General features: G+C 33.4%; 1 protein-coding gene across 1 annotated transcript; it reads left to right on the top strand.

Moving 5' to 3' along the window:
• Window positions 1-1,148: 1,148 nt before the first annotated feature.
• LOC124529868 (poly(A)-specific ribonuclease PARN-like) lies at window positions 1,149-26,415 on the top strand. Its single transcript, XM_047103798.1, has 14 exons — window positions 1,149-1,310; window positions 1,391-1,741; window positions 2,878-3,010; window positions 3,433-3,588; window positions 4,146-4,278; window positions 5,741-5,862; window positions 6,470-6,588; window positions 8,044-8,286; window positions 8,971-9,057; window positions 9,676-9,824; window positions 10,151-10,197; window positions 23,932-23,963; window positions 25,630-25,748; window positions 26,194-26,415. Exons 1-14 carry the CDS (start codon window positions 1,292-1,294, stop codon window positions 26,389-26,391), a joined length of 1,908 nt encoding a protein of 635 aa, XP_046959754.1. The 5' UTR covers window positions 1,149-1,291; the 3' UTR covers window positions 26,392-26,415.
• Window positions 26,416-27,624: the final 1,209 nt, after the last annotated feature.

Consider the following 27,624-nt stretch of genomic DNA (forward strand, 5'->3'; position numbering starts at 1 on the left):
GCCGCGGTGGTGAGCCAAGTGCGTTCCCGTAGCCCTGTCGCCTTGCGGCGAAGGCGGACATCCTAGGAGGTTTTAGAGGGTAGGAGAGGGCCTTCTGCCCCGGGAGTCCCACATATCCGTCCCGTTCCCCCTGCTGCCGGGCGGAATGCGTAAATGCATTTCCTCCTAGTAAAACAAAAAAAAAGGGTTACTTTGTATGAAGAATAACTGTAGTAGGTACGTTGTAAAATGTACAACTATAAATTGATTTTTAAACCTTATTTTAAAATTATATATATGGTATATTTAAATGGAGGTAATTGTACATATTGTAAATAATGTAGATGTATGTATATGATAAGAATATTCCTAATACTTATCTAAGAATATTCCCTATGAAAAATGCGGATGAATCTGCAGAGAGATCGAACTATTCTACGCAAAGACAGAGGGCCAAATTGGTCAGAAAGGACTTGATCAGCGATAATTCGATTTGCTCTGCTTTGAATATGATCGAATAGCAGAAGCTCTTAATAGGTAATCCCATCCAGAGTGAAAGCAGTATCCCAATTGAGGCTGTAGAATTTACATTATAAAAATATACAACCGTGAAACCCTACAGGCAGTCGCTAATTAGCTGGTGTTCCTATAGGTAGGAGGAGCTGGCAGTTAATTATGGATACCATTATACTGCAGAAAAATAATAAGATCGCTATAAGCCTACAATTGGGTGGGTTCGAGCCGTTGTCTTTTTTATTGATGGAGTGCACAAAAGCAGTCTTCCGGAATTTCAGGGCGAAGCCTAATGCTTAGGATTGTCGAAACAGATTCGTTAAAACCGTTATTATATACAAATTTTAATTCAATTTTAACTAAATCGACATAGTCTCGTTTAATCAAGATCAGTTTATGTTTTTGTTGCATATTCTGGCTTTAAATTTAGTTTAGACAAAAAATTAAAGCACGGTAAACTGTTTATTTTTTTTAAGTAATTTAAATGCTTGTCTTTTTTTTAATGTATCTCACTTCCGTACGCTAAATATATTTTGTATCAATAATTATATTATTTGATTGGATTAATTTACTGAAGTGCATAAAATTAAATAGGCACCACGTGTATCGGAGGCTTTAGGTGCGCAGTGTCAATTGTCAAAATTAGGTATTTTGCTTCCATGCGCAGTGTGTAGTGTGTACTTAATAGACAGTACTGTGTTATTAGACTATTCGTTTGTATACGCTCAATATTATTTACAATCAATCTTCTGTAACATCTAAATTACATTTATGTTTTATATAAAATAATATAATAACAATGGAGGTGACTAGAAAAAGTGAGTAATTTAATGGTAAAGAAGGTAACCTTTTATTTATTATTATACATTCAATCTCACAGTAAACACTTTTTTTTTAGATTTCAAAGAAACATTACCTCTAATAAGCGAATCTATAAATAAAGCGGACTTTTTGGTGATAGATACAGAATTTACAGGCTTAATTAACGGTCGAGATGTTTCTATGTTTGATTCTCCCCAAGAGTACTATACAACATTGTTGAATGGGTCAACCGATTTTTTATTAATACAGTACGGTCTTTGCGCTTTCTTCTGGGATGAAGAAGAAAAACACTACAAGAATGATGCCTATAACTTCTATTTGTTTCCACGTGGGCGTCCTGGTCCCGAAAAAATGTTTTTATGTCAAAGTTCTAGCTTAGATTTTTTGGCGGCACAAGGATTTGACTTTAACAAACTTATCAAAGAAGGTAATTATATTTACTATTTTTTTTCACACAGTATATTAATCATAAAACACATAAAATAAACCAAATGTACAGGAAAATATATAAATCAGTCGGCATATTAAGTACAAATTTGGGGTAATGAATTGAAGATTTAAAAGCAATGTTGGGTTCTTTTATATTTAGTTATAAAAATCAATGCCTTGGTGTACGAAATATTTATGTATAAAGTCTATAATAATGAAAATAAAATGTATAGGGAATGGTATAAACTTAATCTTTTAACTTTAGTTTCTGGCCTGTTCTCTCTTGGTATAAACTATATTCTGAACTAGTCTATCAGTACTTTTAATATGGTTCTGTAAAATGAACTACTTTTAGAAGTCTTTTAAGAAGAATAAAGCATATTTTGGTTTTCAAAATAAAATTTAATTTCTATTTCATAAATAATAACAAGTAGTTACATTTCTTTTATAAACAAAGAAAAGAGTTGTGACTTTTATATACTGTCAACATGAATTTGAGTATGTTGCTGAACAATAAGAATTTTGGATATTGATCTTGTCGAACACAGGTATACTTAAACATTTTAGATGTTATGAAGATATAATATTATTCCCAAATAGTGAAAGTGAGAGAAATGAAAACCAGCATGCCTAAACCACTAAGAAATCAAATAATATTTATAACTATACTTTTTGCTAGTCTATGAGTAAATTGTGTCTTACATATATACTCATCAATTTCATTTTATTACAAAACTTTGTCATACAACGAATGATTTATAAGAGTAGTAAACAAACTTAACCTCAAAACAAATTAGAAATCCTTAGCACCAATACTATTTCATAATTGTGTATCTAATTAAAAGTTTCAAAAGTCTTATGAAAATTATTCCAAAAAAGAAACAACTGTAGTCATTCAAGTTAAACCAGGCAATGTGTTAGTTTAATATTAAATTTAAATATTGTCACATAATTGTTTTATTTTAATAGTTGTTATGTTTAAATAACTATTAACCGTATGAAATCACATTATATGTGTTTTAAAATTTATTATTTAGTATTGTTTATTTAATTTTCTCTATTCTTGCAGTTAATGCATAAATAATGAACTGTTTTGTGAATTTTATTATTAATATAGTGATAAAACTTTTTCAGGTATTTCATATATGACAGAACCTATAGAATCAAGGTTGCGAGAGAACTTGACTGAGAGACAAAATAGGAGTAATTCTGAGCAGGAATCTATTACAATTCCTGCTGAGCAAAGAAGCCAGATTGAAGATATTTGGTAAGGGAAATACTTTCAACTTGTACATCAAGCCATCGTACATTGTACATTTATTTAAAGATTAGTCACGTAAAGTAAAAAGAATAATAAATTTAACATAGACCTCTAAGAAATACCTCCTTTAATATCAGTACTCTAGTGAGAATTCCGTAGTAGTATTTAGCTATGTGAGGTTAATAATTATTTATTAAAAAAAAACTGTACCTGATGTGTTTTTATTATAATCCATTAATTCAACAGGAGAACTGTATTTTCTGTTTTACAATCCTATGATCTCTTTTTTTTTAAATTGTGTTTATATGACAAGCACATTGATTTTTAATACATATACATATATATGTCCAATGTTTACATAATTTTTCTTACTAACCAGATGGGACATAAAATGGCATATTCTTAAAATATAATGTTTTGTTTCACAGCAAAAAAGTGCGGGAGTTTTTGGATAACAGCAAATCAGATGAAATGGAGATTGACAGATGCAATGCATTCATCAGGCGATTGCTGTTCCAAGAGCTTGGGGCACGGTTCAAAAACGAAGCATTTGTTGAGACTAAGGTGTTGGAAAATAAAGATAGGTAATGGTGTTTAGTAAACTTACCATTATTTAATTTTAAAAAAATATATATGTAACATATAATATAATCATAAAGGGTAAATCAGTACATTGACAAATGGCAAAATAGCTCTTGATTTCACCAGAAAATAAACTTATGGTATATAAGAAATTAATACCAACCTTTTTTTTATGAAATTTAACACTAAGGACAGCTTAATATTAAAAAAATATGGTTTTTCATGTGATTTGATTTATGTGCATAATGTTTGTGGTTTACAAGTTATAAACATACAACAAAGTATATTAATATTTATAATTTTACATTAAAATACCAACAGATAGTAAAATATGTATGTAAGAATGTTGATGCAAAAATGTTCGATTTTTTCTTTAAAATCTTAGTAAAGATACCAAAGTTTTATAGTATTTATAACTGTTTTTAGATTGATGTATTCATTCGCACCAAATAATATTTAGTATCATTATTATGTTGTAAAAGACCAAAAGTATTTACATGACAATTTTTGAAATAAGTTTTCAATTTTATGTAAACTAAGTCAAAAAACATTTTTACAGGGTGTTAAGGGTAAGCCGGTTAACAGCCGACAATAAGGGTGAGAATCGAAACTTACAGAAAAAGGAGAAAGAGTGGGAGGAGTTTGAAGAAGCGGTCGGATTTTCGAAGGTCGCCAGAATGATCAGTCAGTCGGTAAGCTAGTAGTAAAAGTAAAAGTAAAGTAACAGCTTGTAAATTACCCACTACTGGGCTAATGGCCTCCTCTCCCATTAAGGAGAGGGCTTGGAACATATTCCACCACGCTGTTCCAATGCAGAATTTCAATGAAATTCGACACTTGCAGGTTTCCTCACGATGTTTTCCTTTATCGCCGAGCACGAGATGAATTATAATATAAACACAAATTAAGCACATGAATATAGTGGTGCTTGCCTGGGTTTGAACCCGAAATCATCGGTCAAGATGCACATGTTTTAATCACTGGGCCATCTCGGCTCTAAGCTAGTAGTGTTTCACTTATAATGTTTACTTAAGAATTGAAATAATCAGAGCAGGTCATCAATTTTAATGAATACCACAGTATGGTTATAATAACCCGACTGCTGTCTTACCATCTGGAGAAATCACATAGATTCTAAGACAGTACATTTATAAAAGTAGACCTAACGCCGTTTCCGATAATACAATGATTTTCTTCTTCTGTAATTAGTCTTCTGCATTTTTTTTGTTGGTTCTTCTCTGGTCTGATGATTCTCTGTATGAACTATGCTAGATTTTTGACAGTCAATATATGTCTGTATTGTTACTATATTGAATAAAGATTTTTAACAGTATTAAATTTGAAAAAAGTAAGATTAAATAATTAGCTAACAGTGCAGTAAAACTAAAGAGTCTAAATTAAATCAAAATACAGAAATCTCTCGTCTGTATTTTATATTTGTCTCTATCTGTTTTGCTACTGAAATAATAATTTGAAGGTTTTTTTTTTATGTTTTGTATGCATGAAGAAAGTATATAACTATGATAGGTTACTTTATAATTGTTATTTACAGATCATGATTATTGTTTCTCTGTCTATTGTTATTTCATTTATTACTGCATTGACGACCTTTGTGATTGAGTAGTGTGTACACTGGTTTTCACGGGTACGCCACTCAGAGGTCCCGGGCTCGATTGCCGGTCAAGTCGATGTAGAATATCGTTAGTTTTCTATGTTGCTTGGGTCTGGGTGTTTGTGGTGCCGTCGTTACTTTTGATTTTTCACAAAAAAAAGTGCTTTAGCTACTTACATTGGGATTAGAGTAATGTATGTGATGTTGTCTCATATTTATTTATTTATTATTTACTAGCGACCCGGCCCTGCTCTGCAAGGGTGCAAAACTGATACTAAATATACTACAGAATTTGTTTACGACATAATACTAGATACTTCCAAAATTGACAGTGTTACTATATTGGTTATATATCTATTAAAAAAATCCGCATCAAAATCCGTTGTGTAATTTTAAAGATCTAAGTATACATAGAGAGATACAGCGGAATGCGACTTTATTTTATACTATGTGAAGATGAGAAATACAGACATGTATAATATATTTTTTGCACCATTTATTTTATTTATATAGTATATAATAACAAGCATATATTCTTTCAGGAAAAGTTGGTGATAGGCCACAACATGTTACTGGACGTCTTGCACACACTGAACCATTTCTTCCAACCGCTGCCCACTGATTACTCTTCCTTTAAAGAGTTTACCCATTGTATGTTCCCGAGGTCAGTTTGTTTAGCAAATATTCGTAAATATAAGAATGTATGCATTCAATCTTTCAATATTCATATTTAATATTAGCTTATTCCTATTAGTAAATTTTTACCAAAACTTTTGATTCCTGTAGTTTTTTCGGTGACAAACATTTAATTTTAACAAATTATTGTTCTGAAGCATTGATTAAATTATATTAAATAACTAAGATCTTCGCTCAACGTAAATTCAATCTTATTTTCTTTTTAAATCAAGTATAAAATATACATATAGTTCGAACAGCGTCAACAATCAACATATACTTAAGAATATGTAATTTCATATAATTTTTATGTAAAATGGGTTCTATTGTGAATTATACATACAACATTATGTCAGGTCGGTTGTTGTATTTGTTTGGCAATAGAAAACAGTAGCAACTTGGAACATGCAAGTTGGAAGTATGTATGAGTGTACATACCTCGGCAGATACGTTAGTCCTGCGCCCTTACCGGTCATTGGATTATGAGTGTTGTTGCTTGTCAGTTGTAGTTCAAGTTACATTTTCCTGAAAATAACCGTCTTCGAAATGTTAAAGAGGATATCATCACAAGTTCATTTTTATAACTCATGTTTCAGGATTCTAGACACTAAATACATGTGTAGTCTACCTCCCTTCAAAGACAAGGTGAATTCTAGTGTCCTACAGCATTTGCTGTCAACGCTATCAGAACCACCGTTCGCATTGCCAAAAGTCGGTAAGTGGCTTTTTATTTTAGCAAACTTCGACGAGAAATATCCTTTATTCTATCCTTTTTCCTACATCGCGTACTTGAAATTCTAAATTTTTTTTCGCATTCAAAAATATACCTACTTTGCCTTGTGTTTATAATTCCCTTGTAAGATCTCAAACTCGAATATGCATCTTCGATTTGGAACCCGTTTTATAAAATTCATGTCGAAAGATTAGAACGTATACAGCGTAATTTTACCCGTCTTTTAGCTTATAAAGATCACACTTGTCAGTATCGAGCTAACTGTAATACGAGACTAGCTCACTTTAAAACGAGTCGAGAAGGCCCAGGTCCAGTGGTTAGAACGCGTGCATCTTACCGATCATTGTGGGTTCAAACCCAGGCAAGCACCGCTGATTCATGTGCTTAATTTGTCTTTATAATTCGTCTCGTGCTCAGCGGTGAAGGAAAACATCGTGAGGAAACCTGCATGTGACAAATTTCATAGAAATTCTGCCACATGTGTATTCCACCAACCCGCATTGGAACAGCGTGGTGGAATGTGTTCCAAACCTTCTCCTCAAAAAGAGAGGAGGCCTTTAGCCCAGCAGTGGGAATTTACAGGCTGTTGTTGCTGTTGTCACTTTAAAATTATATCGCTGGAAATGCGCCGTCAAATCACTGATACCTTGACCTTATACAAGCTAATACACGGTTATATATCTTCACCTGAATTAATCCAGCATATCAACTTAGCAGTTCCTCGTACTATACCTAGACGCCCAATGAAAAACTCTTTACCACTGCAACATCTAAAACAAATTTGGGTAAATATGCTCCTCGTAACAGACTTATGAATTCGTTTAAGGACTTGTCATCTAACGGCGATATTGACATCTTTCGCAATAATAAAAATTATTTTATTAAACATTCCAAACATCTCATAGTTCGATCTCAAACCCTATAAGTAATATGTTTATGTTTTGTTCTTTTTTTTAATTTTATACTTAGCTTTTATGTTTTGTTTTAATTATTTCTTAATTCTTAAATTTATTACATAATTTAGTTTAAAATAAGACTTTATATTTTACATAGGTTAGTTTGGTTACTATTTTTGAACGTCAATGTTGTTTACACCTATAAAGATGTATCACCTCGAATGTTACTCATATTAAATATTTTATTTTTTAAAGTGTTTAGTGATAAGTCGATGGTGTAACTTTTTACAGTAAATAAATAAATTAGCCATAGCCAGCTCGTAGCTCCTCCTTTATTTTTTTGTCTAAATCGTATTGCGATAAGTGAGGTGGTTTGGTGCCTTTTCGCTGAAATAGACGTCTCATATCTGCCACCAATGATTATGTATTATACCATGACAACTCGTATGCTCGTATCACAACTCAAAAGAGTACTGGTCAACCGAAACATTGACGCACATTGCAAGATGTAGCGTAGCAGTGAACACGTGTCTGCCCGTAGAGTGCGCGGCGGGGCGCGGCTACACGTGCGCGCAGAACAAGGCGCACGAGGCGGGCTTCGACGCGTACGTGACGGGGCTGTGCTTCCTGGCCATGCAGGCGCACCTGGCGCGCATGCGCGGCGAGCGCGGCGCGCGCGTGGCCGCCGCCGACGCGCCGCCGCTGCGCCCCTTCCTCAACAAGCTGTTCCTGGCCAAGACGGCGCACCAGGACTCGCCCTACATCAACCTCACGGGCCCCGACCGTACGTACCGCCGCGACGCCGCTGCCTCCTAGCTGTGGGGATAGATTACTTTTGGGAAAAGGACAACGGCATATAACCCCTAACTCCCCACTCGATTGAATTGGGTACAGTCGCAGGCTCAGTTGTTATTAGACATTATTTGACTCTTGAAACATTAACAACTTTAGAAATACTGCATAATCCACCTTAAAGTGAATACAGTCTCAAACTAGATTACAGTAAACAGATTCAAATATGTATTCTGTGATTTACCAATAGCTGCATTATGTTATATAGTAAAAATAGTATTTAAAAAATACTACGGCTAGAACGCGTGCATCTTAGCAGATGATTGCGGGTTCAAATTTAGGCTAACACCACTGAATATACATTGGCTTAATTCATGTTTCTAAATTCATCTCCTGCTCGACTGTGAAGGAAAACATCGCGAGGAAACCTGCATGTGTCAAATTTCATAGAAATTCTGCTACATGTGTATTCCACCAAGCCGCATTGGAACAGCGTGATGGAATATGTTCCAAACCTTTTCCTTAAAGGGAGAGGAGGCCTTAGCCCAGTAGTGGGAAATTAACAGGCTGTTCTTGTTGTTGTTGGATTGTACATGACTGAAGTAACACATACTTAAATTATAGTTAAATTTTGTCAAATCTTAAGAGTAATGTCATTGTGTATACGTTGTTACAGCGACGCCGTCCAGAGACCACGTCTTTCACTTGACATTCCCGAAGGAGTGGCAGAGGAATGACATTAATCAACTTTTCAGCGCCTTCGGTAAGATTTTTATTTCTTTTATTCGAAAGGTTAGAAACTGCACCGAGAAGAACTGCAATTGAGAAATGGTAATGAAAAACATGGACTTAGGTTCATTGAAAAGCTGACGAAATCTCAGGCTGCAACAATCGATCTTTCTAAGAATCTTAGCGCAAGCATCGTAGGTAGTTTTCGTTACAGATACGCAAACGCAAATTATTAATTAAGACCATCGTTAAATAGTTTATACTTAATTTATATGATATAAAATTAATTTGATTATTTATAAAAATGTACCGGAGCCATAAAAGGTCAAACCATTTATGGAACTCAAAAAGATACATGGATAGAAAACAATGTGGACAAAGAAATTAATATAAAAATGTATATTAATTTACTTTTTCCCCATAGCATTTATACAACTATACTATAGAACTACCGTTAGAAAGTATAACTAATTGTATACCTACAATGAGTCAATCTCGACAACTACAATACTATAATACTCAGCAAAATTGCAGTTTAAATTGTGTGTTAAATGAATTTTTAAGGTCATCATTTTATTTAAAACGGAAAGATGTTTGTCAAAAAAATTACTGATAAAGTATATAAATATATATTATATATTTTTGTCATTAGGTCAAATCACAGTCCAATTCTTGGACGATACATCAGCGCTAGTGGCGTTATCCAGGAGAGATCTCGCGAAGACGGTCACCCGGGTGTTCGCCAACAACAACCGGATATCCATCATGCCCTACGTCACCTACAAGCTGCTCAACAATAAGGTAATTGGAGCCTTATTGTATAGGCTCCAAGATTTACATTACTTTGTATTTGTAATAGTAGTTATTATGTACCATTTAAATCAAGTGAAATATTTGTTTGTAGTACACTAATTCATTATTAATTAAATTCTACTGTTTGGTTATATGATTCATTAACTTCCTTACTATTAATAAGAAATACGGTAGACATGGCGTCTGATTAAAAAATCTTGTGACCTGCAAGTATTCAATTAAATGTGTACATTTTTATTACGGTTTAGTAACCAGTACTGATCGTTGTGAATTGAACTTTATGTATGTGTATTAAAGCTCATTCTCGTCCGCAGCACCAGAGCGAGCGTCGCGAGGAGACGTCGGAGAAGTTTATGAGACTGTACGTAGTACTTTTTTCAATCGTGTTTTCTGTTTTTATTTATTATTTTAATCAAGTCGCTTTCTCACGATAGTGATAAGTGTATTCTAATAAACTGTTGTCTATCATTTTGATATTTCAATGAATTCAAACATATATTAATGAATAGTAAAGTCCAATATACTGCAGTTGATGTTATGATCCCATTCCATTTCCATCCCATTAAAAGTCACAAAACAATTACGTTGAAATCATTTACTTCATCACTTAAAATTAACTACTGGTTCGGAATACCAGAGTTACCAGAAAAATGGTTTTTCTTTTTGATGACTTTTTTCACGTTATTTTTTTTAAGATGATAAATACTGCTTCAAATGTATTTAAAATTCTAATTATAATCTATAGTAATTGTTTATGTTATTAAACATATGCTTGGAGTCAATTAAGGCAAGTTCAAATGTCTTACGGATAAACTATTCGAGCGTTACTTTTTACCCATATAGCCATATTCATATTTTAATGTAGTTGTTTCAATATAGAACAAAATTAGTTTTATTTATATTTTTGAGTTGATGGTAATTACTTTTCACTTATTGTCATAAAAATAAATATGTAATGCATGTATGTCGCTTATGAGAATCATGTGTGTCTATGTATGTAATTAATTTATTTCTCAATATAATAGTCGTTCAATTAGCTGGTTACTAACTTAGAATTTTCTATTACTATTGATAACCAAAAGGTTTATTTTAGATTTAACTTTAGAGGAGGATATATTTTATAGCGAAAATATGAGGAAAGTGTTCATACTAGCCCTAATTCGACAAAAAAGTTTGTCTATCGAATATAATTTCTAGTTATCTTAAATTAAAATAGAATTATGAATTTATTTTAGACTAGGTCATACTTTACTAAGTATTTTTTATTTATTATAATTTATTTTGTGAATTGTAATTTACATCTTCCCAAAATAATTGTATTTCATACTTTAAATAAAAACACAGGTTTGGATTTTTTATGATATAGGATGGCGTACAACCAAATGGGCCCGATAGTAAGTGGCACCATCGTTCATAGACGATGGCGCTGTAATAATTACTTACCATTCCTTTCATCGCCAATGCGCCACTGACCCTGACAACTAAGATGTTATGTCGCTTGTGCCTGTAGTTACAACAATACTATTTGGCGGTAGAATAACCTGATGAGTGGGTGGTACCAACCCTGACGGGCTTGCACGAAGCCTTACCACCAAGTGATATAGTTATCACCAAGTTATAATGATTTCACCATTCGTTTGCTGTATATCGGAGTGTAACTTTTCTAACATTCGTGCACTAAGTAGTGTCTGCGTAACACCCGTGACAATAATGCTCTTGTGGTTTGATTACAAGCACTCGTTAAATTACTGACGCAAGCCTGCTAAAATTATAATACCAAAAAACAAGAAAGAAGGAAAAACTTTCGCTGTAGTTAATGAAAGCTGTAGGTGTAGACATTCGTCGGTCTAAGGCATACATAGCGTTTACCTTCCATAAAAAAGCTTTTATTGGATGATATTTGATGGTAAAAAAGGTATCTCTTTAGAAATTAATGAAAAATAATAGGCAGGTAAGAGCATTGACAAAACTTCGTGTATAATTTATAGGAAAGAAACTTAAATAAGTCTATACAGTCAGTCAGAAAGGATGTATTTTCAGAAAAATATATTGCATTGCCAGAAGAGAAGAAGAAAATATATTAGTTAACGTAATGGACATTTGAGAAGCTCGCGTCGATATCTGTAATTGGCGTACCAAGCTACTCTCAAGTAATATCTGTTAAACAGATTACAAAATAATATTTACAGACTTACCAGAAGTTTGTATAATGCGGGGAATCTTTGAATATAAAGAACGTCATATTTTATGTGTTGTGATTGGATGTTGTGTAGTTTCTGAGCCCGACTGGTTGGACTAAAATAGAAAGTTTGTGAATGTGTCTGCTAGATAGCGTACTGTCAATAATATTGGGTACCTTTTTGTGTTTAAAAAATATTGACAAAAAGTGTATAAAGAAAGAAAGAAATGTTTATATCTGGTATTACATTATTATCCTGGTAACATATAAAGCGATTTGGGCACGGGCCCTGATTTCCTTCTCTTTTAGTAAGTACGGTCCCGTTTCCATGGTTTCGTAGGATCATACGATGCTAAATACTACATGTCTGGTACGCCTGCGTTGTGAAGATAGCTAAATTTTTCCAATCGGTGGTTTCGCTACATTAATAACAAGGCGCCTTTAACTTTATTGGCACACTAACTGTATCCGCTTGTGATACATCCAATGGCATGTATACGCAAGCATCAGACGTTTATAGTCAGTTAAAAATGTTTGAAAAATAAAAATAGCCTACGGAGCTTCGAAATAAAACTTACGAGATAAAATTTTAGCCCCTTTACAAATTTTCAGTTAAAAAAAATATTCAAAATAATGTAACAACACGTATAACAGTAATATGATATATCAGGTGATGAAATTCGGCTAAAGTATATCCTATAAGAAGAATATTCTCAGCTGCGGGATTGTTACATATTATATAGGACACGTGTCGAATTGACTTGAGGTCATATATATAAATAACTTAGATATTTATATTTATACGCTGGAATAATATGTAGGTAAAATTTTAATACTACCTTTTCCATTAAATAACAAATTGGTCTTTTGTAAAATCTTAAATAATAATGAGAGAATGAAGTCAATTTCAATAAATATCCAATTATTTTTATGAAAGATATAAAAATATATAATTACTGAGCGATATAATATATTCGGTCGCATTTCGATTGGGTTTGTTTCACTGAGCTTTCTACTTGAAGCTATTGTAAGCCTTGGTTTAACGGATCGTGAGAGGATATCTGTAGGGTAACCACATTTATCAGCTACGTAGGATATTTTTATTTAAGAAATATTGTAGGTAGAGATTGTAACTGTTACTATAATTGATCATGTATAATTTGTTGGTTTTATCTTATTCATATTATAAACGAAGTATTCAACTCACAATACGACTAACAAGTAGAATACAACCGTAAAGTAGTTTAAAGGAAAGTTTATTTTTCATCCCTAAATTATATATATTTACAAAATAAAGTAGTTTTTTTTACATAGGACGATAATAAACGACTTGGCAATATACTTGATTTTGTAACAATTTACTTTTATGTTGTGTTGTTTATACAAAATAATATTGGTACTGTAATGTTAACACGCACTTACGTTAATTTTAAATGTTATTGTATTTATATTTGACTACTGTTATAAATACCCGTGCCCATAACGCCGTGTGGTCACCGTCGGTCTGGACAATGGCGCGTGGTACGCGACCCCGCGACCTCGCGTGCGCGCTTCCGCCATCTTGCATTTTAATGCGCGCACCGCATTTGCATAGACCGACACGTGCGATGATATTCCATTCTCATTTACTTTGTGCTACCTCTGAGGGGAATTGTTTTGCTAAATCTCTGTATTCAATATATTATTTCGTCTAGGAAAGGAATGGAAATATTATTATATGTTTTATCCTTTATCAAAACAGGTTACCAATGTATATTTAAAATAAAATTAAAGTTGAGTGACTTGCAACTTGCTTTTACATGAATAATAGAGCTGCTTTGCATCCGAAGTGTGCAGTAAATATTATCTGATAATAATAAACACTATTATAAAAAAAACAAAGTCAAAAGACATTGTACATTTAATAAAACCGTTTTTTATGTTAGAAATATTTATAAGTTCTAGGAACACAAGTGAAGAAACTATATGTTCACCAAGAAATATATCACGAGAACATTTGTAGGCTTTAATTTTAATCGTAATTAAATGTCACTACAGTAAATCTAGAGTTGCAATTTCACTTTATCCCTATCTTTTCCGACCTTTATGAGATTTATTGGCAGTCCGCATTGCATTAGCGACTAGCGACTGGCATATCAAAGTTTGGCACGGCGCATATAAATAAAAGGAGCGGTTAAAGAAACAATTGTGGCACGCGTCGATCGCTCGTAAACACTCGAGTTTCATCGGCATCGCTCGTGCCGATGCTATCTCGCGGTTACCTTGTTTAGGGCACAGAGTAACTTGCTATAGGTAGATACTTATTACTTTCTTAAAATGTACCGAGCCCAAAAGATTATTTGCCCGTATGCTAAATATCTATTTGACTATATATTATTTCATTTCAATTGTGTTACTCAGTGCTCTGAAAATCATGAGTTTATATGAGCTTACATTTTGTCTTGTTACTGTTTTATGTACTTTACTCACTTAATGGTACAATGTTTGAAAATATTTTTACTAATTACTTACATGAGTTTAAACTTATGACTGTAATTAATTATTTATTAATGATGTTTAAATCTTTCTTTACGTTTGTATGGGCCAAATAAATGATATATTTTTAAGCAATTAAAAATTAAGTAATCATTATGTTTAACACTTATGGGACGTTGTAATTCTAGGGAAATGTTTTTTTATTTACTGACTATGGATTATCTAAAGTGCTTCTGATATAGTTTTTGTAAACGTATATGTTTGTATGAATAATGAGTTGCGTAAGGCCCGCTTCGCTCGCTGCTCTGTGTAAGGGTGCGCACGCGCCGCGAACTGGGTCGCGATTCTCGCCTGCAGCCTCCGATAGCAGTTTGCGGTAGTAACAGTCACTGATTTAAGCCTTCGTGACGCGCATGATCTTGTGTGAAATACTGTCCGCTCCCTGCACGTTGAGTCATCGCGATATACCCCTCGTATTATGCGCGCGCCACGTGTGGGAGTAGCTTTGCAATGTATTGAATAAAACAGCATTTACTTCATACCGTATCTGTTATATAAAGGTGTTCAATAATTTATTTCCAGTACAAACTTGTTGCTGGTTATAAATTTTTTAAAGCACCATCTTAGTATTTACATTTGAAAATGGTATAATACTATACAATATATTTCCTGGCCTTACATAAAGTCTAACTGCTATGATTAAATTTATATAAAAACGTTTTTATCATGGAAAATTTACGTTAATAGAGTATTTGAATAAATTATTTTTTACTAAGCAAAGGAAGCACCAACTTGATCAATATTTAAGTTCAAGATTATAAAATTGTGTCTTTACTTGATATAGTCTTACAGTTATAACGTCATTTTTTCATATTTGCCGGAAAGATATGTTTGATAATTGATTTCATGATTTGTGGTTATCGATAAAATATGAACGTTTTGTGTGGGCATATTCCGACATAAATCCCATAGTCATAAAAAATAATCAAAAAAAAAGTTAAAAAATAATATTTTTCTTTTCTTTTTTTTTACTTTCCTAGACATAAAAAATAATATTTATATAAGAAAAAAAAGTCAATAAAATAGTATGCATAACATAGTTATCTGTCTATTATACTCAGCGTGTTACAAAGGTTCTCGGCTAAATATTATCATACACTATAATTTCGTATATAACGTAGCCACAGCATCAGTTAGTATAATTTAATAAAGTTAAACAGGGTTGTCGTTATAAAAATGGTTTTCTTTTCTAATTCTTAATAACTTTTATATTACTGTTTGTGTGGGTGCTTGTGGTGCAATTAGAAAAATATTCAAAAGTATTTTCGGACGCATGTGGATTTGTTAATATTTCGAAATTGCTAACACAGATATGTCGTGTATCTGTTTTCTATTTTCAAATTTATAATGTTTGGGTTAAGCGTTCGTTCTCGATTTCATCGGCAGATGTTCAATAGCATTGCCTTTGGTATAAGAGCGTTAAATTCTGTCGAGTCAAATAAAGCATTAACAGTTACAATGATAGGTATCGCTTGGTTCTTCCAGTCCAGTTATCCACTTGAATATTATTGAGGCAAGGCATTGAGAAACCCAGTACGTTCCGCTGTGCGTTCTGTCGTGTCGGATTAACACACCACAGATAGCATTCACTGAAATTATTGCTGAACTCGAATATGAATAATCTGTGGTCTGGTGACGGTAAATATCGGATTGTCGTGATGGATGCGTGTGTTTCGTTGTTGGGTATATCGTCAGCGGCTGGTTGAACTTATGAATTTGAATTGGAAGGTTTTACAAAGTTTTGCTAAGTTGTACGTGTCTTGAATCTTTTCCGTTGCGGTTTAGGTGGAAAGTAAGTTTCAATTCATTCATCGTTTCAATCATTTTATTTTTATTTAATGATGTACCACAGCATCGGTTTTTCAGCATGGGTCAGCATTGGTTTTTTAAAATCGGTTGTTTATTTAGCAATAGAAATATTAAGTTTCAAGTATAAAATTCTATTTAATTATGTCACAGCATTTGCATACAGATCACCATTAAGCTTTTCTAAGTCCAAACAAAGTAGCAAATTTCTCAAAGAGCGGCGAGGTATTTCGCCTGCGTGTAGACAAAAGGTGAAGATAACCCTGCGCTTGCGCATTGCACCAGCTTTGTACTGGTCCTTTATACTTGACGGGGTACTAATGGCGCCACCCGACGACGCCCGCGATTTAGTGTTATAAGACTGCATCTTTACGACGCACCATCAGTTTCACGCCTTTGTGACCGCTCGCCTGTTTTTAGACTCGATTGAATAGAAACTGGGAGGGCTCCACGCAAAACATATTTATTTAACTTGACTTTGTATCTTACTTTGGATGCTCGCCGTTGATAGTGTCTCGTACTCGAACCACCTCTTTATAATAGGAACATACGTCTGCGCTCTTGCGGAATAAAACTCGTTTTTATTAATACCACCTTTTTATATGACGTCCGTTATTATATTGGCTAACATTGTAGATGAATCGTAATGTCTCAGCCAATTATATTTTATTTCCATCGCTCGTAAGTAACAGATGAGACTCGTGATATCACTAACGCGTGCTTGGATCTACAGATGGACTACGACAGGACAGGGCAAAACCTCTTTGCACTGACACGTGGTATTTAATTGACGTAGGACAGATTCGTGTTCGCTCGAGATGGTACACTTTGAGAGTAAGCCACGTGAGCCTTTATTCATAGTATTTTGAGCTATCAACAAAACTATTACGGGTGATAATTGCCTGCTCGGATTTGACAGATGGAATAGCTCTCCGAAGGCCCAAATACGCGGCGTCGGCGCACAATTTGCCCCGGACACGTCACTCAGTGTAATTGGCTGTAGGCCGCCATTAGCTAATGAGATCTTGCGATAGGATCTGGTCGGCGTTTGTGCAAAGTGAATATTCTCGAGGATAGTTCGCTCCGTTAGGTAGCCGACGATGACAGCGGGCAGGCGACAACACGAAACGGATTTGAGATTCAACGATGTCTGTGTCGAGACGTGTGAAACTATTCGACATGCCGACGTCTTGCCTATTGCGTCTGATGCGTGCGTATAAGGCGCGGCCTCTCCGACAACGAGTAACGGATGAATTTACTACTGTATTTACTACTGGCTTATACGGCCATATACTTGTATTCTCCTATATTAGTCCATTACTTGCATTACATTAGATTGGCTAATGGCCCTATAATATCTACCGAGAGTAAAACATTAGGTATTAAACGAACATTTCATTGGAAATCTTGTTTAAGACTTTAAATTGATTCTCCATTCGTTTTATTAGTCGTTTGTCATTGGGAGATATATTTAAGCGGTAACTAATTTAATTAGTGATGCAGTGTCCATAGGCGGAACGGATATTCGTTTACTATGGCATTAAACAAAAACTCTTCTAAGACATATTTGGTGCAATTAAGAATTTTCCTATACGTATGGAATATCTAAAAAACGTCCTTACCATGCAAGCCTTATTGCGTCACTGCAATGTAAACTAGTAATAGGGAGATTGGCCATAAATTAAGTGTAATTGATACGACAGAGACATCACAATCCTCGGTTATAAAAACAAAGTTTACCCTTTTCGAGCTGTTCTAATAAGCCTCCTGATGAATAAGGCGAAAATCATTATAGAGTCCGGTTTGTCGCATTAAAATTCGCGTAAAAAATAAACGAGTGAGGTAACGCTAACTATGTAAGATGTAAAGTTGCCGTGATCGACTGCGCGCACGCGACACCGGCGTCCGGCGGAGGCTCCATGCCGACCAAATAAATATACCCGAATGCTTTGCATTTTATTTGTTGGACCGAAGAATAAAAATGCCTTTCAACAACAATTATCTCACACCTTCCAAGACAAGCAAGTCCTATATGTAAGGAAATAAAAAGATCGATTGTATCATGCGTAAGTTAATTAAAAGACTACGTTAGGACGATTAAAGTTGTTAATTGAATATAGTAAGACTATATTTAAATTTATTGTCATGCATTCCATTTGATGAGTGAAACAAGTATCTCGCTGTCAGGTCTAAAATAGTAAATTTTTTTTATTGTAATATATTGTCTTGCACATTTTGAAAAAGCTTGGAATCGGTAGCAAACCATCAGGTGACCCACCAGTCATGAGACAAAAGGGGTATTTTTAACTAATAGATTTTGTAAGGTATACTTATTCAACAACTGTAGATGTAGATGTTGAATTTTGCACTAAATATGTCTTTCTGTCTCCTTACATTCCATAAACCGAGATAAGAAAGTCCAGCTATTATTGTGTTGGGTGCAACAAGCGGGTCGTGATTGCTCGGAAAGGGATGAGGTACGACCCGTACACCATAATAGCAATATCACTAACACCACGGTATTACCATATTGCCGTTCGTCCTTTTATTTGGCGCCAAAATTGGAATAGCGTCCATGTAAGCCCGACCTTTACCGTTGTTAGCTGTGATTTAACCGCGGCGATATCCCTGTAGCCGCGGTAACAATAAATACTGGTAGCGAATTAAAAGACCCATCGTAAACGTTAACGGACGTTTTGCCTAACTAATTTCGTATTGGATTACAACGATGTTTTTAAACTCTTCCTGTTGTGTCGCGATCGCTCTGCGAGTATTCGATATCGTAATTTGGAGCGTAGGCGACTATTTATTAGAACAATGTCTATTGGAGTGGTATTCTGAGTGTGAAATATAATTTTATATGTGCTTTTTTAATAAATCTGAATTTTAGTTCAATTTCGTATCTGTTATACGTATTGTACGTACTGTCTTTTTTTCTATATTTTATGTTATGTTTATTTCATAGTCATTCCTAAGATACTCGCTGTTAATATCTAAACACGGTGTAAGTGTTATACGGCATTGAATGAAAAAAATGTAAGGACACTTATCTCTAAGACTTATTGAGTTTGTAGAATACACTCTGTAGTCTTCCCTTTTGTAAGTTGTGGGGATACACTGCCGTTTGATACGCATAACAGTATATTATTATTGTTTTTACCTTTGTTTCGGCTCATCGTAAAGCGTGCAATAGCGCAAGGAACCTAGTTATTAACGCCAGCTGTCACGAGTGTATGTATAATTTCAATGATTACACAATTTAATTGCTCGTGTATTTGTTCTAACCAACCGCATCTCTGTGTCGAGCGTGGTTAGAATGTTATGAGGGTCGTATAATTATCGTCGTATAAACATTTCGTATATAACGAACAACTTAACTATGTTAACTTATATATCAATCACAATATATAGAATTTTTACATCGAAAGGAATGTTAACAAGTGTATACTCGGATGGTTAAGTTAGTTTATAATCCAACGAGCTATATACTGTAACATCTATCGGAATTGTAAAAGGAAGATAAAAAAGATAATATTATTATGGAAACTTCAAACACGTCCAGTACAGTCATACGTTTCACCATTAAAAGTGCCATTAAATGAGGTATCGGCGAAACATACCATATTCAGTCTGAAAAGCGATCTAATGGCGTCGCGGATAATATACCGACAAACGTCAAACGGGTATTGTTTTGAAACTGATGTATGTGCATAAGTTGCGCAAACAGTGTACCCGGGCGTCACTCGGTGACAGATAACACGGGCTAATGCGGTGTTAGCATCGGCGTTAGGCCGTATAATGTGGCCGATGGCTCATCAGAAAACAAAAGTATGCCTCGCACATGTCAATGCAGTTTGCAATTAGGTGAGCCGACTGGGTTTTACTTTAGAATTCATTCGGATACGCTTTCATGTTGTGCCGTTTTTGTACAAAAGTTAATTCGAATAGTTTTTTTTTTATATTTTAAATACAATTAAAAATGAATTAAAATAAGACAATTAAAAATATTTTAATAATTTGCAATGTTGTTATTAGATAGTTACAACTTATATCCGAGCCTTTCGACTTGATTCAGCTTAATTAGACATTCATCTCTATGTAGCTTACATCATAAATGTTTTGTGAGGCATTGCGATTATAAAACGAGACACTAAGTAAAACAGTAATTACAAGACATAGTTTGAATAACTATGTTTATTTTTTTTTTATCAGAAATGCCAAAAAGGTATATTTCGGTCTGAGTATTCGAACGTCACTCTTGAATATATCTTATTAGTAGATTCAAACAAAAAGTGCAGTTACAAGTCAATTGCCGCTTCACCGCGTGTCACCGCGCAGGCGCGCCACAATCCTTATTTGGTCCAATGTTTGATAAATGAAGCATCCCGTTGAGCTTTGAGGCGATGTCCGATGTCTCGATGATTTTATGTGAGAGAACACAGCGCCTTTAATTGCTAATTGTAAGAACGCGATGATCGAGATAAGTACAGTTGCTAATATAAGAAACTCATATTTTATTTGCTCAACATAATTTTTCTCATTACATCCTCTCCATATGGATTGGTTATTACTCGAGTATTAACAATGAACCATTCATTTTAAATTGCAACTTATAAACTGTCTCGATAAGTATCTAATTTTGCGATTTATCGTTGACTGGCTCATTATCTGTCCTGAGCAGAATGAGACATAGAGAAAGCGACAATAAACCGTATAGGAAATAACTTAACACACGTAAAACTTTTTCAAACGATACGTTACTTTTAAATGGACTTCTATTAGATTCTTAACATTGAATCAGCGCTGTGGTCGTGACCGAAGCGAAGTAATTTGGCTCACTGGTGGTATGTCCCTGTATCGTGACAGGTGAATGCGAGGCGCTAGTGTGTCCAACACCACAATTAGCCAATGCGTTCTGGTACCAATTAAACCAACATCGACACCGACATGTTTTCTATTTCTTGAAAAATTAAAGCATAAACACTCGCAATGTCGATGTCGGTTCGAATTAAAAAAATAACGTTCTAATATTTTGAGCCTGAGTTTGAATCGGAAGTATTTTAAAATTTATAATAATATGAAAGAGTTTTTCTTTAATGCGTTATTATTTTGTGGAATTCTAGCTGAGTTTACATTTTTATGGCCTGGAGACTGGGTTAACAATACAAACTGTATTGTATATATCGCATCGAACTTTTTCTGAACATCTGTAGTTTCATAAGAAGTTTCTTTTTGCGATATAATATTATGAATAATATTGAAAGCTAAACAATGTATGACATTTTATATCATCTTTTTGAATATTAAAATATTCAAACATTTTGAATTAATTAAGATAACTTTATAAAAATGTTATATTGAATTTACAGCATACGGTATGCTGTTTTTTTATTAGAATTTCTTGCTATCGGTTAGTTGACATTTGATAAAGATCACAATCAAACGCTCCACTGTTATTACCCGGAACTATACCTATAATCCTTAATTAAAGTCGGCCATTTTTATTTCGTACTCACGTTTACAGCGACTATAAAGGCAAACGTTCAAATTCAAATTGATGTTTAAATATAATTAAAAACGAGAGGTCTGATATAAATGTTTAATGAAGAAAAATAGACTGTGCGGTTAAACTCGTACGTTCTGTATGCGGTAGTTGGAAATAAATTGCGATGTTTTGGGACAATTATTGGTGTAATTAATTTGATGATGATGATGATGACTTAATAAAACAGACGGAATTGCGTAAAATTGCTTTATCGCAATCAGTTATAGCAAGTATATTATTATAAACTGCACACCGTAAACACGAAGATATTTACATCGAAGCCACTAAAAATTGCGGTATGCGGTGGTATACCGCAATTTACCAAGTACGATTTTAAATAAAAAAATACACTGATGTCCAAAAAAAGCTCCAATAATGATTCCTATTCAATTAATATATATTAGGATCTCTGATCCTATGTATCATCATCATTACATAGCGTAAAACGGTTAACCGCTAAAAACTATGAACTTTGTAAGACATTCTGTAGTACTTATATTTAATATTGCACCCGTGCGATGCAATGCTTACTTGCACTGCGCGGGTCGCTAGTACTACTGTATTAGCTTGTAATAAATTGGAATTGGTTTTCTTCCTAAAGCAGTTTTGGGGGCTGATTTGTTAGACTTTCATAGCTTATATGTCAGCCTCTGCATAAGTCATATTTGATTAGTAATGTATACATATAAAAAAATACGAGTGTCTGTTTGTAATATTGAAATAACCACTACTTATTAAATGCATATCTATGTATGGTTCATCTATCAAAATATATATTTTTTAAATCAATCGTCATATGTTCTCCTGAGATGGTTCGCTTATATACTTATATTCATAAATTTAAACTAATTTATCTTTTTCTCGTATCTGGATTACATTTTATCTACGGGTAAAAGGAATTCGTTTGAAAAAACCTGGATGACTCTCATACCTAGTTTTGTAGCTGTAATAGAGATTAAAATAACCGCACGTATTATAGTCGAGTCGTTGTTGATATCGATAGTGCGCCAATAAAATTATATTCGATTCGAGTCGAGTACCTACTTCACTTTATGGTGCGAAACATATCATAAAAATTTATTAACCCATAATGACATTCTATCGATAATAATAATTATTGTCGTCTACCAACGAGTAATTATGTATTAATATCTCGTGTGCTTATATCTTGCTCTATTTTATAACTATTGCAACAATATCTTTGAATTGAATACCATTAGTTGCTAATTGAATATATATTGTAATTTTTTTTATTACTTTTTCAAGTACATCCCTACTTTTTTAGAAATTCATGTAAATTTACTTTTTGATACATATCTAGGCTTCTCTGTGTGTTTAGTTTCACCAAAAACATTATGAGACGGAAAACAATGAATTCACCGATAATATCGGGAATTTTCGTAACAAATACATATAATAAAATATTAACGCACGTAAATAGGTGCCAACACAAATATTTTAACTATCTAAAAAAAAGTAATCGACTTATTAGCGAATATCGCCATTCAGTCGACTGCCACTTCTGACTTCAATAATTTGAAACACTCGTTTCGTCTCCTAAAAGGCGTTCCTCAAGCATGTATAACGTATTTACAGAAACATTGTCGTAAATTGAAGTAGACACTATGTATGGAAAAATATTAAATGGAAGTACGCGAATAATTGCATTTATTATAAGAGTGCAGAAATATTATAACAAACAATGACTATACTCGTATGTATGGTTACACAAAAACCAAGCTGCCATTTCTACCCCTGTTCCAACTAACTATTTCTATTACACCCAACCATTGAATACCAGAATATCAATTTCATAACTATTTTCATATTTTTATTATATTTCTTTAACTGGAGAATAAAAATAATTGCTAACATTGCCTTAAAACATACCTCCAAAACCCATTACTGTAATCGCATTAGGATCACAAAAAAAATGAATTTAATATCCAATTTTTTAGTTTCGTTTATGGTCTGGTATTGAAATAACTTTATCATATTTATAAAGTTTTTATACGAAATATTTTTTACAGGTATTCATCCGACAACGCGTTGGCCCGGCGAGGTATGTACATTTCATTTTTTAATAACTTCATAAAAAGAAACATTTACATTTTGTAAGCTTGTTATTCATTTATTCATTCTTAAGGCATTTTATAAAGGACCGTTTTATTTAGTTTAAAATTTTGAAAAAAATATTACATTAAATACATTTTTTCATAATTAAGAATACATAAATAAATTGGACTGTATGGTACAGAAATGTACTAACCCACATAGACACTAAGAAATAATAGTTGTTGAGATTTTAACAAATCAATATTCATAACATTGTAATTATGTACATATGTAATTCAACAGGGTTACTGTCACTATCAAAGTGTTTTTCTCTTTTAAAATAAAACTTAACACCTCATATTCGTGTTTCTGTGAGAGAACATTGCTGCAACACGATTCGATTGATGATAAAATTCCAAAAAGGTTTATTGTTTCCTATAAAATCAATGTGATATTTAATCTTAATTATGTGCTTTTTATTTGCATTCAAAATTAACACTTAAGGGAAATCCATTTGTAAGTATAAATTAGATAACGATTTATATACGTACAATATAGATTACTGTTTGATATTAATTTATTACTAATTATTATGTGCTTAACATAAACCAGAATACATATTAGTTCATTCAATGTAATTAATAATATAATTGATATCTATTTGATGCTTTTAAAGTTTGGAGGGGTGATTCAAAGGTAATGATGCTGAGCATTTGAAAAGAGAGTTAAATTTATTAAAGAATATTGTTTCCAACTGATTTGATACATACTCTCTAACTTTACTATTTCCTTCTCAAAATAAATACACAGCGCTTCGCTATTGTCATTAAATATCTTGCCTCGCATTCGTTTCTCGAGCCGTGACAAAAAGAAGTCGTTGGAGACTAGATCTTGAAAATAGAGTAGGTGATCAAGCTGTCTTAAGCCTGTTTCTCGGTTGGCAGAAAGTTCACACGTGCATTGTCTTGATAAGACAGGCCTTATAGTCACTGCTTGCCTCAATTTAATATTAATTTGCCATCAGTTTTCTTATTTGGTTTGCGTTGCAAGAGTCCATAAAAGTGGCTTCCTTCTCCCGACATTCGATTATTATCTTTACTAATTATATATGCAAAAGTAACTCTGTCTGTCTATTTACTCATGACCAATCCACTGATTCGAATTTGTTGAAATGAAGCGAGCTTGAAGGCATTTTTCTATGCCTAACACGCGATGCTTAAAGTCGCATTTGACAACTAGGTTTATATATATTTAACGTCGACAAAGACGGCTTCTTAGTGTTGAATTACAATCGATTCGACTGCCAAAGATCTACCTTATTTACAGTTCGTTGGTTAAAATTTCAATATGCAAAGATATTTTTTTTTAGGATTTATACATGTAATACCTGACTATAATTACTTTTGGATCACCTCTTTGATAACCGTTAAGGTATTTCTTATTCATTTGTGGCTTTATATTAATTGTAGTCATCCTTAATAATATGATAGAAAGTATATATTATACACATTTTATAAAATAATCATTAATAATTTTATCTTGTTGATTACAAAACTTTATACAAGAAAATAAAATATTAAAACACAACAAATTGGTAACATCTGAACTGGACTCAATGTAATACTTATAAATAAACAGAGATTATTTATTCTTTTATTACTTATAATTATTAGATACTGTCAGCGATTCTAATGCGACCCGGTCGCCGGAGAAGAGTCGAGGGCGGTCGAACAGTGTATCGCTAGCAGACGCGGAGCCGGCTCGCAAGAGGTGCGCTTCCGGCGTGTTTCAGGTAATTACAATCACATACATACCACATTTATTTGATTCGAGTCACGTTATAGGAATTAAAGTAAACAATTTCATATGCAAATGTATGTGTATCCACGATCTGAAATTAAGAAGATAGATTTGTTAACCAATAAGTAATTCTTATGTTAAAGGAAAACGCTACTCAGTAACCTTACCGCTTGTTGGGGTAGCGATATAGTTAAAATGTTTTTGCTTTTGACTCTAAAATTAAGCGTTTCTTTAAAAACTAAAGTATAAAGTTCTGAGATGATTCGTAACTAAATTTCAACTGTAACTGATTTGTGTGTCGTTTTATCGTTTGCGGGTGGTATGTCAATCAATGGTTTTTCTACTTTCTCATATCCTTTAAAGGAATTTTCCTCCAACGCAACGTTTTAAAATAAATTGTATGGTATAATATTCATTAACCGCAATCATTGTTATAGATTGATGAAATGGAACCGCCATCAAAGAAAGCTGAGCTCGTCGTCTCGAACGGACGAAGGAAACACAGTGACTGTGCGAAAGAAACAACAATAGCCAAGAGAAAAGAGACGAATATAGTTATAGACAGATTTGACAGTGACAGTAAAAGTAAAGTGGAATGCGTGAAAGCGTTCAAGGAAATTGACAGTTGGGATTAATAAATTTAATTGATGTTGATGTGACAATGTGTTTTATTTAATCGCGCCGAAATGAGCAGCACTTACTTACACAATAGTCAAAGATCATTGTATTCATATTAAAGACATACATACATGTTTTTATCAATATATCATCTCTTGATTGCAATTATTTTCTTCTCTATTTTTATAAAGAACATAATCTTAAAAAAAACATGTCAAATATTTAATACATTGATTTTCTTTTATTTTTTTTATTAATAATGTAATATTATTTATATATTCAGTGTTGCTCATTCATTGTATTATTTAAAATAAATGACATACTTTAAATATCGAAATAAATGAAACTGTGAGTACTTTTGGATGTTCCTAATATTTAAAATAAGTAACTTCAAGATTAGTAATACAATTCAAGGTCTTGTAAATGTTAATAATTACTCTTGTATTTTAAAAATAATAGTATTGACTGACTCATGTGCTAACGAAATGTCTTTTTGTGCTTGATACAATTAAAGACAGAGAAAGACAGTTGAAAAATACAAATGAACTTTGTTTTAAAGTTTTACCCATTGATTGAGGTCTTCGCGAGTGCATTGATCAATACTTATGCGACTGATTAAGGACAAAGAAGACAGCAAATATGACGGATGTCAGCTAAAAAACTTAGGATACATGAGACCAACACAGCGTATTAGGTAGATACATAAATATGCACGCGAACACACAATTTGAATGTCTTATTTCACTCTCATAAATCAACCGAGCTGAGATGGCCCAGTGGTTACAACGCGTGTATCTTAACCGATGATTTCGGGTTCAAGCCCAGGCAAGCACCACTATATATATATGTGCTTAATTCGTGCTTATAATTCATCTCGTGCTCGGCGGTGAAGGAAAACATCGTAAGGAAACCTGCATATGTCTAATTTCATCGAATTTCTGCCACGTGTGCATTCCACCAAACCGCATTGGAACAGCGTGGTGGAATGTGTTCCAAACCCTCTCCTTAATGGAAGAGGAGGCCTTAGCCCAGCTGTGGCTAATTTACAGGCTGTTACTTTACTTTTACTTTTTAAACCGACCGATCTGATATGAATGAAGATAATTTAGGTGCAGGACAACGGTTTTATTTAACGAGTGAGTAAATAATAGCTGACTTGAGCTTTAAATTTATTGTAAAAACACCTAACCTAACAACATTAGATTTGTCCCAACTAGAGTTGGTACTCATTCTAGATCTCTGAGACGTTA

The sequence above is a fragment of the Vanessa cardui genome, chromosome 5, assembly GCF_905220365.1.
Source record: "Vanessa cardui chromosome 5, ilVanCard2.1, whole genome shotgun sequence".
Taxonomy (NCBI): domain Eukaryota; kingdom Metazoa; phylum Arthropoda; class Insecta; order Lepidoptera; family Nymphalidae; genus Vanessa; species Vanessa cardui.